At 32.9% G+C, this 16,728-nt stretch overlaps 1 protein-coding gene across 5 annotated transcripts in view; it reads right to left on the bottom strand.

Annotated features, from left to right (window-relative positions):
- Nepl16 (Neprilysin-like 16) overlaps positions 1–16,728 on the bottom strand; it is a 369,741-nt gene that overhangs the window by 259,435 nt on the left and 93,578 nt on the right. For all 5 annotated transcript variants that reach the window (XR_012718012.1, XM_075291093.1, XM_075291094.1 and 2 more), the window contains exon 5: positions 4,877–4,960. Coding sequence is in view for 4 of the 5 variants with exons in the window: in XM_075291093.1 (XP_075147208.1) it covers positions 4,877–4,960 (84 nt within the window). In the remaining variant the exon portion in view is untranslated. The remainder of the gene's footprint in view (positions 1–4,876; positions 4,961–16,728) is intronic.

Raw genomic sequence — 16,728 nt, 5'->3', positions numbered from 1 at the left:
TTTGCTCTTTTTATAGAACTTGTTTCTTAGATTTTTCAACTTTTTTAAGCCAGGTGTGTACCATGGTAATCTATGAATCTTTGAGCTAGCAGTATGTTTATGAGGTTTAAGGCACGACTGTAAAATATTAATAAAATCTACATAGCACTCATTAACAGTTTTAAATCCGAATAATTGATTCCAATCATAACTTGAAATACATTCATTTAAAAGATTAAAATCACAATTCTTGTAATCAAAAATCACATTTTCATTACAATTCAATGAAGAAAAATTTATGTATTCAATAGAAATTTCTAATGCAAAATGGTGACAATCAGGGCTGAGTAATTGGATGACTACACTTCTGAATTGTATAATTTAAATTTTTACTAATAAAAATTAAATCCAGAATACGATTTAACGCATTCAAAAAATAATTAATTTGACCTAAATCAATACTTAAGAATGAATCAATTAAATTAATTTCATACAAGCAATTAACATTAGTTGGACAAAGATAGTAAGAGTCATCAAACACAGACCAATGAACATTACTAAGATTAAAATCTCCGAACACTATAAGTTCACAAGAATGGTAGTTTTGTTCAATATTTAACACATTCTGTACATGAGCATTGTAGAGAAAGTTTGAACTTTTTGGTGGAATATATGATACAATGATAACAATAGGAGACACCCCATCAACTCGTACACAAAGCTGATCTAATACAGCGTCCGAGTTAGGCAATTCTATTTGAACAGCAAAATACTTCCGCTTAATGGCAATTAATACACCACCACCCTTGGAACATCCAGTTATCGCAGCATCTCTATCCTTTCGGAATACATGATAATTATGCAAATCGAAAAATTCGGCATCATTGAAATCAGTGTTAAGCCAAGTTTCAACGAATATTAAAACATCGTAATCACAGGCAGAAGTTATACTAAAGATAGCATTACTTTTAGATCGCATTCCAGACATATTTTGGTAGTAAAAATGTAGCAACTTAAATTCCGCTACACTGGGGTTAGCTAGATTTTTTCCACTGGCTGTTGTTGCTTTTGAAAAAACTTGAAAGGTCTCACACGAACGGACGAAGGCCAAACAGAGGGCTTGAATAGTTCATCATAATAAATAGGCGAGACACCAATCTTAAAACTAACCTTTTTAATAAGGCTAGCATCAGCGTCCTTCTTTACCAGCTTATAGCATACAAGGTGTTCTTTACTAATTTTAATATGCTTTTCTACATACTCAATTATGTTGTCTTCAGAAACATGAGGCTTAAATGATGAAACGTGAATCAATTTTTTAACAGCAATAACATCCAGCTCATTATTTACATTTTCACCAATAATAGGACGATTACGCTTTTTTTTATTAGCAACCACTGTGAATCCCAAATTGTGTGTTGGGTCATCATTAACAGCTTGGCTTAGATTCTCTGAGGGAGGTATGTTATGTGACATTGCTTCGAAAGCACAAACAACACCAGTGGCAACATTATCAGATACTCTGCTGCTACTGTCAACATCATTTTTATTTTGTATTGTTCGTTCTACTTCAGCACACGAAAGAGACGAACAAAGCACGGCATCATCAACAACTATATTAGCGCTTTGCTTTTGTATAGATGGTTTGCCTTTTCGTTGTGTATTCACTGCAATTGGCGGGGCTTGCGAATCAACGTGAATGTTGAGAGATAAATTTTCTCTTAACTCGTTGGTATTTTTAGATGAACAGTTACCCATAACATTAGAGAGCATAGATTTTAACTCTTTTACTTCAGCCGACAGCAGACTAATTGCATGCACCAAGTCTTTAGAAATGAGCAAGCATTGGTCACAATTGAAAACAATGTTTTTGACTTTTTTAATGACGCTTAATGTTGGCTGCTCCTCAATCCCAGCACAGAAAAAATGAAAGCTTGAACGGCATAATTTGCATTTTAAAGACTTCTCGCAATTTAACGATTTAAAACATTTGGAACACAAAGTTTTAGGCGGAGAACACATTTTCACGTCTTGCTATGTTAATAGACTGTAATAGATGTGGTTTAGGGTATAAAAATGGTGTTCGGTCGGAGCACGGATTGAACCCACGACCCTTTGCATGCAAGGCAGACATGCTAACCACTGCTCCAAGTGGCCAACAAATGTATATTTCTGTTAAATAATGTTATGTTTGCATGGCGTCGTGGGCAATAATTGTCTACTGGTGACTATAACAGTTTAGTTCCTCTTTATTAATAAGTAGTCCAAGAGGAGTTGACGGACCCCTTCAAATATAAAAGCGGGCATTAAGATTGAGTTTTGCAGCTAAAACAATTGAAAAAATTTATTTTCTTTAAAATTAATTATTAAAGAAACGTAAAACGCAAAACGCAAAACACGATCATTTTAGAGATATAATGCCAACATAATACCGGCCTTAAAGGTAAAAATTAAATTAAGTACAAAACACGTTAAGTTTTAAATGCATTTAAAATGCTAGTAAAAAACTGTTCACGCCTAAATAAATTTATGTGTATATTATAAAATTATTTATGTATGTTTATACTCGATTCCACGTTCTTCTTTTGTTATAGTTTTTGAATTCCTTCCAAAATTTCAAACTGTTATACCAAAAACAGTTTTTTGTTGCAAAATTGTTATTTTAGCAATAAAAAAATAATATTTTATCCAAAAGTTCAGTCCATTTCGTTTATATCAAGCACTGTTACTGACTACAAATCTTTAATAACCCACATTTCGATGTTTCATTATAAAAATTTTATATAATATAAATATAAATGTGTAAATTAAAGAAATCATTTTTCCTTCGGTTCGGTCAGAGCAGGGATTGAACCCACGACCATTTGCATGCAAGGCAGACATGCTAACCACTGCTCTACGTGACCATCAAATGTGTGTTAAATAATGTTATGTTTGCATTGGCTCGTGGCGCTGCAAGCTATGCTATATAAATGTAACGATAATTGTCTACTGGTGACTATAACAGCTACGTAACCCAGTGGATAGTGTGTTGGATTACAAACTGTATGATCCTCGGTTCGATTCTCCGTCCAGGCGAAAGGAAAAATTTATAAAATGGAATAATTTCTTCAAAATTATTTGTATTACAGAAAAAGGTGCCAAGAACTAAAAAATTTCGTGGAAGTGAAAATTATGTGAGGGAATGAGCACAATCTTCTTTGGGGAAAATTCTTCCAAGCATATAATAGTTTTGGGCTCAAAATGCTTCCAAAGATATAATATGTTCACATAAAATAAACATATTAATGTTTCGGCAGTATCCAATAACTTATGTGCTTCCTGCAAAATATGTTTGGAATATGTTAAAGGGTGATACGGTCAAAGTTTGGTCACGGGAAAACGCGTGTAAATCGGTGATATCGTTTATTTAAAAAATCAAATTAAATTTCTTTTTCAAGTTCAATTAGTATAAAATTCAGGAAAAATATTCAGTTAGGCTTTCGCTTTTCCAAATCCGAATTGCCGGGCCTCACGCTTGACACCTGCCATCAGATTTTGTACAGCCACCTTGTCCACCTTCTTCGCCGCAGAAAGCCAGTTTGACTTTAACTGCTGCTCGTCCTTAGCACTTTTTTGGTCTTCTTTAGGTTCCGCTTGACAATAGCCCAGTATTTCTCAATTGGGCGGAGCTCTGGCGTGTTGGGAGGGTTCTTGTCCCTGGGTAACCACATGCACGTTGTTGGCGGCGTACCACTCCACATCCGAAATGGCAAGATGCCAAATCCGGCCAAAACAGTACGGAACAACCGTGTTTCTTCAGGTAAGGCAGCAGACGTTTATTAAAACACTCTTTCACGTAAATTTCTTGGTTGACAGTCCCGGAAGCTATGAAAATGCTGCTTTTCAAGCCACAGGTACAGATGGCTTGCCAAACCAGATATTTCTTTGCCAACTTTGACAGTTTTATGTGCTTGAAAATATCTGCTACCTTTCCCCTTCCTTTTGCCGTATAAAACTCCTGTCCCGGAAGGTGCTTGTAGTCGGCTTTGACGTAGGTTTCGTCGTCCATTACCACGCAGTCAAACTTCGTCAGCATCGTCGTGTACAGCCTCCGGGATCGCGCTTTGGCCGTCGTATTTTGTTTATCATCGCGATTTGGAGTGACTACCTTCTTGTAAGTCGATAGTCCGGCTCGTTTTTTGGCTCGATGCACGGTTGTAGACGATACACCCAGCTTATTTGCGGCATCTCGGAGAGAGAGGTTAGGGTTTCGCTTGAAACTACCGGCAACTCTCTTTGTCGCCTCAGCGGCTTCCGGTTTTCGATTTCCCCCCGATCCAGACTTCCTGGCTGTCGACAAACGTTCCCCAAACACATTTGTAACGGTTGATTTGGCAACTTTTAGCTTTGCGTGCGAGTAGCTCGGATTTTCGCGATGCGCGAGCAAAATTTTGATACGCTGCTCTTCTTGCTTGGACGGCATTTTGACAACTGAAGAGTGAATTCCAAAATCAAAATAGGAGCAACATTCTACACACACACACCTTCAAAATGAGGGGTGTTCAGGTTTTTTAAATGAAAAATTGAAAGAAATACGTCAAGTTTATATTGACCAAATTTTGACCGTATCACCCTTTAGAGAAGCGATTTTTTTGAGGATGTGGGTGCTAGGTACTTTCAAATGTTTTGAACAGGTCCAATTATACGATTCTTTACCTTTCGGGAAATATCAATATTTTACAACAGCCCACTAATTTATCCAATGCCACTCCATAAAGATTATTTTTTAAGTGGAAGCTACACTATAAAATTCTTATTATGAGAGATATACCTATATTAAATTCATGGTAGGTTTAGTTGCAAATGTTTTGAACAGCTATGTAGATATAGCATATGTAAATAATTTTATACTTACTGTAGGATACATTTCAAACATGGATGATATATTGTACAAAACAGTACTGTCCCAAAAGCCCCTACGAGTGTGTTCCACCAGTATCTAAAAAGATTAAAAAAAATTATGCACTGTTAGAAAAATATGTTTTTTCATATGTTCCGATATAATGTGTTTCGGGCACAATTTTTAAACACAATAAATTTAAGTGCAAACATGTAATGTTCCTAAACTAACATTAAATTTTTGGGACACAATTAGAATATATTATGTTTGGGGCATGAATGTTTCATAAAAATAATATGTGTGAATGTAAACACACTCAAAAAACAGTGAACTCTCGATTTCCCTAAAGCCAATATAACTTTATTTTAGTTCATGGAATTATTATGTGTGTCCTTTACTCTAATAATTTTTTGTGTACGTTAGTTAAATTAAATGAAGCATAATGATTAACTAAATTCGTGTCTTCAACAAAATAGTTCAGAATTTCTTTAAATTTGTAAATTTTACGAAAAATGTGTCCATCATGAACTTTGTATGTCACTAAAGACATTCTTGCAATTTTTTCCTTCAAACTACAAAATTTTCTTTAACAAGTGAAAAAACTTAGTTATGTCTAAAAATTTTTCTTGAATTTGTCGAAAAATATTTACTTATTTTTATGACATCGGCGTGATGCCAAAGTTTGTAATACACGCAAAGAAAAAAAATGTTTGGAAAACGTGTGCCGAAAACGTTTTTCTTTTGTTAGAGTTTTTTGAATTGCTTCGAAAATTTTAAACTTTTATCACCAAAAAAATTCTTTTATTACAAAATTTTTATTTTTTCAATAAAAAAAAGTTATTTTTGAAACAACAACACAGTCCATTTCGTTTATATCAAACACTGTACTTTTCTGACTTTAGGTCTTTAATAACACACATTTTACAGTTCAAAATTTAATATAGTACAATGTAATGTTGAAATTTTTTTCGGAATCTTCCGAACATATCTGTAAAAAAAAAAAAAAAAAAAAACTTTGGTCGAAGCAGGGATCGAACCCATGACCCTTGGCATGCAAGTCGGACGTAGCAACCACTGCTCCACGGTGCCAAACTAAATGTTTGTTTCTGTTAAATAAACTTTGTTTATTCGGTTCGTGGGCGCCGCAAGCTATGCTATATAAATATAACTTATATGGATAATTATCTATTGCTGACCATAACAGGTACATAGCTCAGTGGTTAGTGTGTTGGCTTACAAAGTGCATGGTCCGCGGTTCGATTCTCCGTCCAGGCGAAAGGTAAAAAAAAATTAAAAATTTATAAAACCGTATAATTTCTTCTACATTGTTGCTATTACAGGAAAAGGTGTTAAGAACTAAAAAAACTCGTGGATGTGAGAAAGATGTGAGGGAAAATGCAATTAGCAAGAAAACAATATTTTTTTTGTCTTTATGAAATTATTTTTACATCCTGGAAAAGAATAAACGTTTATCACAAAAAGTATATACTTTTCTTCCAAATACACTTCCTTACAGCGAAAAGCAAATGAGAAACGAACTTTGTTTGTCTAAAATTTCGTTTGGGAGGAAAGATTTTTTTGCGTGTACCGTTTAGTTAAAATTTTCTACAAATATTAATTCAAAATTTTCTAAAATTAACCGAAAGTTTTCTTCCTGGTGAGTTCACTGTTTTTTCAGTGCATATATACATTTACAAATTTCGTGTAAACATTTATATGTTGCGATATTTTATTCACAGAGCGACAGAGAGAGAGAGTATAGAGAAAGAAATAGAGGTGGAAACCGGAAGGGTTGACAAAAGATATCAATATAACACAGCGAGAGAATGAAAAGATAGCAATTTCTGTGAAACCGCTTGTATGTTGTTTCGGAAAACTGTTTTATGATAAGGCCAAAAATTTGATATGCTTAAGTCTAAATATTATTTAATTTGAATATTAGAATGAGTATTCGGAGTAAAGAGAATAGACATTCGAAACCAAGAGAATAGACATTTGAAAAAACAGCATGTGTTTTCGTCTTGAGCCCAGCATTTTATGTATGTGTGGACATGTGTTTTGTTTATCATTTTGGCATTATGGGCACAATTTTTTCTTGGCTCGTTAAAAGAAATCGGAACGTACGAGGAGTAAGTCAATATATTCAGGCAAAGGAAATTAAAAACAATTAAGTAAAGTAGAAAGTCGGGCGGGGCCGACTATATCATACCCTAAACCACCCTTACTGAATTAGTAAACATAAGCATTTGTGGGGTAACATTGATATAGGTATGGGAGATAAACCGCAGTTGCATATTTAAGAAAATTAAGGTGTACATGTTTATGGGTACTTTGTATCAATCTGACTATAGCTCATAGTCAGTGTTGCCAGGAACAATGTTCGGTTTACCGACAAATTTTTCTACAGGAATAAAGTTTTGACTAAAATTGCAATAGGAATATTTGTTTGGTAGATTTGTGGTAATCTTCAAATTTGGTAGATTTTTTTTGGCACGAGTGGTAACTGTTGTTACCACACATTGTTAAAGATCAAGCCTTGCCGGCTTCTAGAGCCACCAAAATTTAAAAATTATTACAAATTGTGTAGAGTGAAAATGTCCCTACATTGTGGCACTACGTCCCTACAAGACGCTAAATATTAGAAAAACCCTACATATAGCGAATTTCCCCTACTTCTAGCAACACTGGCTGTAGTTGATACTGCACCTACGAGGTTAGTATGCCACTAATATTGAGCTCATTATTAAAAAAGAGAAAATCGTTTAATTAGTGTGGGTGATAAATCCAAATTTGTAAAAATCGAGCAATATTCTTATGTAAGAGCGATAAATACGTATAAATACGATCGGATAGTACACCAAAATTTGAAATTTGAGTAACATTGGTTAATAAATAAGAGTACTATGGCCAAATTGGGGAAAATCGAGCGATGCATCTATATGGAAGCTAAACTGCACCAATTTGCATAATATTTTGCGGGTTTGATTAATACAAAAATACAAAAGGTTACCTTGTGCAAAATCTGAGTAAGATCAGTAGAGAAATGAGGCCTGTATGGTCAAACGTAAGGTTATTAGGGGCGAATTTTTCAAAATCGAGCGATACATATATGGGAGCTATATCTACATCTGAACCGATTTCGATGAAATTTTGCACATATAGTTAGTGCTATAGAAGACTGGTTCTATCCAACTTTTAGTAAGATCGGTTAATAAATAAGGGTTCTATGGCCAAATTTGGGAAAATCGGGCTATACATATATATGGGAGCTATATCTAAATCGGAACCGATTTCGATGATTTATTGCACATATAGTTAGTGCTATAGAAGATTACGTTTAGCCAACTTTGAGTAAGATCGGCTAATAAATAAGGGTTTTATGACCAAATTTAGAAAAATCGAGCGGAACATATATTGGGAGCTATAGCTAAATCTAAACCGATTTCGATGATTTTGTGCACATATAGTAAGTGCTATAGAAGATTACATCTAGCCAACTTTGAGCAAGATCGGTTGATAAATAAGGGTTTTGTGGCCAAGTTTGGGAAAATCGGGCGATACATATATATGAGAGCTATATCTAAGTCTGAACCGATTTGGATGAAATTTTGCAGAATTGAAGGGCGATGAAAAGGATTACCTTTTGCCAAATTTGGTGACGATACGTTTGAAAAAAAGCGAAACGTGACCCCATTTGTCGAAATCGGGCGATACATATATATGAGAGCTATATCTAAATTTGATCAGATTTCTTCCAAATTCAATAGCGTTCGTCCTTGTGCCCACAAAAATCCCTGTACCGAATTTCATCAAAATCGGTTAATAATTGCGACCGCACTCAAAAAAAAGTGAACTCTCTATTTCACTAAAGCCAATTTAACTTTCGTTTAGTTCATGGAATTATTATGTTTAGAGAAAGTTTCCTCTACTCTAATAATTTTTTGTGTACGTTAGTTAAATTAACTAAAACCGAGGAAAAAAATATACACTAATGAAGGATAAAGATTAACTAAATTCGTGTTTTCCACAAAATAGTTCAATATTTCTTTAAATTTGTAAATTTTACTACAAATGCGTTCATCATGAACTTCGTATGTCACTAAAGACATTCTTGCGATTTTGAACTCCATTTTTTTCCTTCAAACTACAAAATTTTCTTTAACAAGTGAAATAACTTAATTATGTCTAATAAATTTTCTTGAATTTGTCGAAAAATATTTACTTATTTTTATGACATCGGCGTGATGCCAGCGTCTGTTATACTGTTTCGTTAAAATTTTCCAAAAATATTCAAAATTTTCTAAAATTAACCGAAATTTTTCTTCCTGGTGGGTTCACTGTTTTTTCAGTGCGGAATCCTGTGAACAACAAATACATGGACAGACGGACGGACGGACACCAAGCGCTAGATCGACTCAGGAGGTGATTCTGAGTCGATCGGTATATATTTTATGGGGTCTAAAATCAATATTTCTGGTAGGCACATTTTTTGGCAGATCAAACTTTTTATACCCTGACCACTATGTGGTTTAGGGTATAAAAACGGTGGAAAATACACAAAATTACAAAGGGATCTTCATAAAAATAACGACTCTTTTTAGAGTTGGGACAGTAAAATGAAAAAAGGAGGAAATAGTGAAAAATTAAACAGTAAAATGTATAAAAACAACGTTTAGTTCCACCTTCACTTATAAAAGCATTAAGTTCGAGTTTTGCAGCTAAAACAATCGAAAATGTTTATTTTCTTTAAAATGAATTATTAAAGAAAAGTAAAAAGGCAAAACATTTTAGAGCGATAATGCACGCAAAAAAATAATTCTTTCCTCCCAAACGAAATTTTAGACAAACAAAGTTCGTTTCTCATTTGCTTTTCGCTGTAAGGAAGTGTATTTGGAAGAAAAGTATATACTTTTTGTGATAAACGTTTATACTTTTCCAGGATGTAAAAATAATTTCATAAAGACTAAAAAAACATTGTTTTCTTGCTAATTGCATTTTCCCTCACATCTTTCTCACATCCACGAGGTTTTTTTAGTTCTTAACACCTTTTCCTGTAATAACAACAATGTAGAAGAAATTATACGGTTTTATAAATTTTTAATTTTTTTTACCTTTCGCCTGGACGGAGAATCGAACCGCGGACCATGCACTTTGTAAGCCAACACACTAACCACTGAGCTATGTACCTGTTATGGTCATCAATAGATAATTACCCATATAAGTTATATTTATATAGCATAGCTTGCGGCGCCCACGAACCGAATAAACAAAGTTTATTTAACAGAAACAAACATTTAGTTTGGCACCGTGGAGCAGTGGTTGCTACGTCCGACTTGCATGCCAAGGGTCATGGGTTCGATCCCTGCTTCGACCAAAGTTTTTTTTTTTTTACATATATTCCAGATATGTTCGGAAGATTCCGAAAAAATTTCAACATTACATTGTACTATATTAAATTTTGAACTGTAAAATGTGTGTTATTAAAGACCTAAAGTCAGAAAAGAACAGTGTTTGATATAAACGAAATGGACTGTGTTGTTGTTTCAAAAATAACTTTTTTTTATTGAAAAAATAAAAATTTTGTAATAAACGAATTTTTTTGGTGATAAAAGTTTAAAATTTTCGAAGCAATTCAAAAAACTCTAACAAAAGAAAAACGTTTTCGGCACACGTTTTCCAAACATTTTTTTCTTTGCGTGCAAGAGGACGAAAATTTCTGTTCTACAAAAACAACAAATGTCAATCGTATAGATATCACACAATGCCTGCGCGTTGGTATTACCGACGTTGCGGTTGATAAATTGTTTATAATGCATCGGCAGTTATAATTTCAAATTGTCTGCCAAAAAAATTTAATAGAATGAAAAGATTTATATAAAAGAACATTTGTTATTACAAAATAGGTTTTAAATCCTATTTTCCTTACGTTTCGTAAAGCCGGCAGAGAACTGAACTGGGTGACGCCGACGCAAACTGTATGATATTTGAGAGAAGTGCCGACAAAAAGTGCATGATATTAGAGAAATTTTCCTCATGACGTAGTTTCGCTTCACAGTTTCGTCCTCTTGTCTTTTTATTCTCTCTGGATGTCGCATACATAGGGCTACCAGCAACATATTTATCGCAGTTACATACATTTTATACTGGCACAAAGAAAGAGTTGCAAAAATCAAACTGATCTTTGATTGCGTCATTCTCTGACAGCCACATATGTTGATATATATTAAAAAAATCTAATATACCACATTACCAGCCTGTACCACATTTGCTGCACTTACCCTATAGTCTATAGCCATATACTCTATAGCACTTATAAACCGATCCCCACATTTGACCTCCGGAGCCTCTAGAAGGAGCAAATTTAATCCGATCCGGTTGACATTTGGTACACCCTCAAAAAAAATCGCTTCTGTAACATATACTCCCAAACATATTTTGCTTCAAGCATATACATTTTTGGGTATTGCCCAAACATTTATATGTTTGATTTCTTCCAATATATAATATGTTTGAAAGCATATTGGTCTAAACAATATAATATGTTTGGGTAGTCTAAGTTCCAAACATTTTGTATTTTTCCATCCAAATTCAATAATGTTGTCTTCCAAAAAACTATATGTTCTTATGTGAACATATAATATGTTTGGAAACATTTTGAACCCAAAAATATTATATGCTTAGAAGAATTTTCTCCCAAAGAAGATTGTGCTCAATTTTTTTTCTGCCTAATAGTATATTCCCTCACATTTTTCTCACTTCCACGAGTTTTTAGCATCTTTTTCTCTAATACAAACATTTTAGGAGAAATTATTATATTTTATATTTTTTTTAATTTTACCTTTTGCCGGACGGGGATTCGAACAGCGGACCACACAGTTTGTAAGCCAGCACACTAACCACTGGCCTACGTAGCTGTTATGGTCATCAAGAGATAATTATCCTTATAAGTTATATTTATATAGCATAGCTTGCGGCGCCCACGAGCCGATGCAAACATAACATTGTTTAACAACATAACATTGTTAAACATACATTTGTTGGCAGCGTGGAGCAGTGGTTGGTCGTCCGCCTTTCGTGACAGGGGTCCTGGGTTCGATCCCTGCTTCGACCAACACCATTTTTATACCCTTCACCACTACTGTGGTACAGGGTATAAGTTTGTGCATTTGTATGTAACGCCAAGAAATAATTGCCATAGACCCATCTTTTAGTATAACGATCGGCTTAGAATTAAATTCTGAGTCGATTTAGCGATGTCCGTCTGTCTGTCTGTCTGTCCGTCCGTCCGTCTGTCTGTATATGTAATTTTGTGAACAAAGTACAGGTCGCAGTTTAAGTCCGATCATCCTCAAATTTGACATAACGTCTTTTTTCGGGTAGAAGACAATCGCTATTGATTTTGGAAAAAATCGGTTCAGATTTAGATATAGCTGCCATATATAAAGGGTGATTCTTTTGAGGTTAGGATTTTCATGCATTAGTATTTGACAGATCACGTGGGATTTCAGACATGGTGTCAAAGAGAAAGATGCTCAGTATGCTTTGACATTTCATCATGAATAGACTTACTAACGAGCAACGCTTGCAAATCATTGAATTTTATTACCAAAATCAGTGTTCGGTTCGAAATGTGTTTCGCGCTTTACGTCCGATATATGGTCTACATAATCGACCAAGTGAGCAAACAATTAATGCGATTGTGACCAAGTTTCGCACTCAGTTTACTTTATTGGACATTAAACCAACCACACGAATGCGTACAGTGCGTACAGAAGAGAATATTGCGTCTGTTTCTGAGAGTGTTGCTGAAGACCGTGAAATGTCGATTCGTCGCCGTTCGCAGCAATTGGGTTTGTGTTATTCGACCACATGGAAGATTTTACGCAAAGATCTTGGTGTAAAACCGTATAAAATACAGCTCGTGCAAGAACTGAAGCCGAACGATCTGCCACAACGTCGAATTTTCAGTGAATGGGCCCTAGAAAAGTTGGCAGAAAATCCGCTTTTTTATCGACAAATTTTGTTCAGCGATGAGGCTCATTTCTGGTTGAATGGCTACGTAAATAAGCAAAATTGCCGCATTTGGAGTGAAGAGCAACCAGAAGCCGTTCAAGAACTGCCCATGCATCCCGAAAAATGCACTGTTTGGTGTGGTTTGTACGCTGGTGGAATCATTGGACCGTATTTTTTCAAAGATGCTGTTGGACGCAACGTTACGGTGAATGGCGATCGCTATCGTTCGATGCTAACAAACTTTTTGTTGCCAAAAATGGAAGAACTGAACTTGGTTGACATGTGGTTTCAACAAGATGGCGCTACATGCCACACAGCTCGCGATTCTATGGCCATTTTGAGGGAAAACTTCGGAGAACAATTCATCTCAAGAAATGGACCGGTAAGTTGGCCACCAAGATCATGCGATTTGACGCCTTTAGACTATTTTTTGTGGGGCTACGTCAAGTCTAAAGTCTACAGAAATAAGCCAGCAACTATTCCAGCTTTGGAAGACAACATTTCCGAAGAAATTCGGGCTATTCCGGCCGAAATGCTCAAAAAAGTTGCCCAAAATTGGACTTTCCGAATGGACCACCTAAGACGCAGCCGCGGTCAACATTTAAATGAAATTATCTTCAAAAAGTAAATGTCATGGACCAATCTAACGTTTCAAATAAAGAACCGATGAGATTTTGCAAATTTTATGCGTTTTTTTTTTAAAAAAGTTATCAAGCTCTTAACAAATCACCCTTTAGTTATCACCGATTTGATCCTAATTCACGTATTTATGAACCGACGTTCTTCAAATTTTGTACATCTAAATTTTTTGTCAGTCCCGTAAAAATTGCCAAATATCAGCTAAATCGGTTCAGATTTATATATAGCTCCCATATATATATATATATATATATATATATATATATATATATATATATATATATATATATATATATATATATATATATATATATATATATATATATATATATATATATATATATATATATATATATATATATATATATATATATATATATATATATATATGTATATATATATATATATATATATATATATATATATATATATATATATATATATATATATATATATATATATATATATATATATATATATATATATATATATATATATAATATATATATATATATATATATATATATATATATATATATATATATATATATATATATATATATATATATATATATATATATATATATATATATATATATATATATATATATATATATATATATATATATATATTATATATATATATATATATATATATATATATATATATATATATATATATATATGGGAGCTATATATAAATCTGAACCGATTTAGCTGATATTTGGCAATTTTTACGGGACTGACAAAAAATTTAGATGTACAAAATTTGAAGAACGTCGGTTCATATATACGTGAATTAGGATCAAATCGGTGATAACTAAAGGGTGATTTGTTAAGAGCTTGATAAGACGCAGCCGCGGTCAACATTTAAATGAAATTATCTTCAAAAAGTAAATGTCATGGACCAATCTAACGTTTCAAATAAAGAACCGATGAGATTTTGCAAATTTTATGCGTTTTTTTTTTTAAAAAAGTTATCAAGCTCTTAACAAATCACCCTTTAGTTATCACCGATTTGATCCTAATTCACGTATTTATGAACCGACGTTCTTCAAATTTTGTACATCTAAATTTTTTGTCAGTCCCGTAAAAATTGCCAAATATCAGCTAAATCGGTTCAGATTTATATATAGCTCCCATATATATATATATATATATATATATATATATATATATATATATATATATATATATATATATATATATATATATATATATATATATATATATATATATATATATATATATATATATATATATATATATATATATATATATATATATATATATATATATATATATATATATATATATTATATATATATATATATATATATATATATATATATATATATATATATATAATATATATATATATATATATATATATATATATATATATATATATATAAATATATATATATAAATATATATATATATATATATATATATATATATATATATATATATATATATATATATATATATATATATATATATATATATCTTTCGTCCGATTTGGACTTATATGGCCCCAAAAGCGAGAGTTTTGCCCTGATTTGCATCAAATTTTGCACAACGAGTACGTTTAATAGTATCGTTAATTGTACCAAATTTAGTTGAAATCGGTTCAGATTTAGATATAGCTCCCCTATATATCTTTCGTCCGATTTTGACTTATATGGCTTCAAAAGCCAGAGTTTTGGCCTGATTTGACTAAAATTTTGTACAAGGAGTACATTTATTAGTATCGTTAATTGTGCCAAATTTAGTTGAAATCGGTTCAGATTTAGATATAGCTCCCATATATATCTTTCGACCGATTTGGACTTATATGGCCCCAAAGCCAGAGTTTTGCCCTGATTTGCTTCAAATTTTGCACAACGAGTACGTTTAATAGTATCGTTAATTGTGCCATATTTGGTTAAAATCGGTTCCGATTTAGATATAGCTCCCATATATATCTTTCGTCCGATTTGGATTTATATGGCCTCAAAAGCCAGAGTTTTGCCCTGAGTTGCTTGAAATTTTGCACAAGGAGTACGTTTTATAGAATCGTTAATTGTGCAAAATTTAGTTGAAGTCGGTTCAGATTTAGATATAGCTCCCATATATATCTTTCGTCCGATTTGGATTTATATGGCCTCAAAAGCCAGAGTTTTGCTCTGAGTTGCTTGAAATTTTGCACAAGGAGTACGTTTTATAGAATCGTTAATTGTGCAAAATTTAGTTGAAGTCGGTTCAGATTTGGATATAGCTCCCATATATATCATTCGCCCGATTTGGACTAATATGCCCACAGAGGCAAAAGTGCTACACTGATTTACGTGAAATTTTGCAGAGGGAGTAGAATTGAACTTGAAACTTTGCACAGGCAGTAGAATTAATGTTCTGCATATGCGTGTTTATTTTGGTTGAAATCGGTTCAGATTTTGATATAGCTCCCATATATATCTTTCGCCCGATTTTCGGTCATATGACCACAGAGGTCAAAGTTGTTATCCGATTTACACAAAAAAAAAAATTTTTGTGATTCAATCACGAAATTAATTGATTCAATTAATTTTTTAATTGAAATGTCTTCAATCACAGAAATGATACTATCAATTAAAAAATTAATTGAAGGCCAATTAAAATATTAATTGATCCAATTAAAAAATTAATTGATACTATTAATTTTTGTGATTGATTTTTGTTTCAATTAAAAAATTTGTTGAATCAATTAAATTTTTAATTGAATATTTTTTAAAACTTAATTAAAATTTTAATTGGAAAAATTTTCGTGAAATTTTTTTCTGTGTACGTGAAATTTTGCACAGGGAGTAGATTCAACGTAGTAACTATGCATGTGAAATTTGATTGCAATCGGTTCAGATTTCGATATAGATTCCATATATATGTTTTTCCTATTTAGGCAAAACTGGCCGAAATACCTACATTTTCCTTATCAAATCGCCACTGCTAAGTCGGCTGCTCAGATATAGAGAATATATGTGTATGGATTCATATAGCATCCAACACATGGACGGATTTGATATGGTATCGCAAATGTGGACTTACAAAGTGGTGAAGGGTATAATATAGTCGGCCCCGCCCGACTTTAGACTTTCCTTACTTGTTTTATTTTTATTATTTTTTTTTTAATATATTTTTTAATATATATTCCAGATACGTTCGGAAGTTCCCGAAAAGGTGTTCAGCATTACATACTA

Source organism: Haematobia irritans, chromosome 1, assembly GCF_050003625.1.
Source record: "Haematobia irritans isolate KBUSLIRL chromosome 1, ASM5000362v1, whole genome shotgun sequence".
NCBI lineage: Eukaryota > Metazoa > Arthropoda > Insecta > Diptera > Muscidae > Haematobia > Haematobia irritans.
This window is presented reverse-complemented; position numbering and strand designations above follow the sequence as displayed.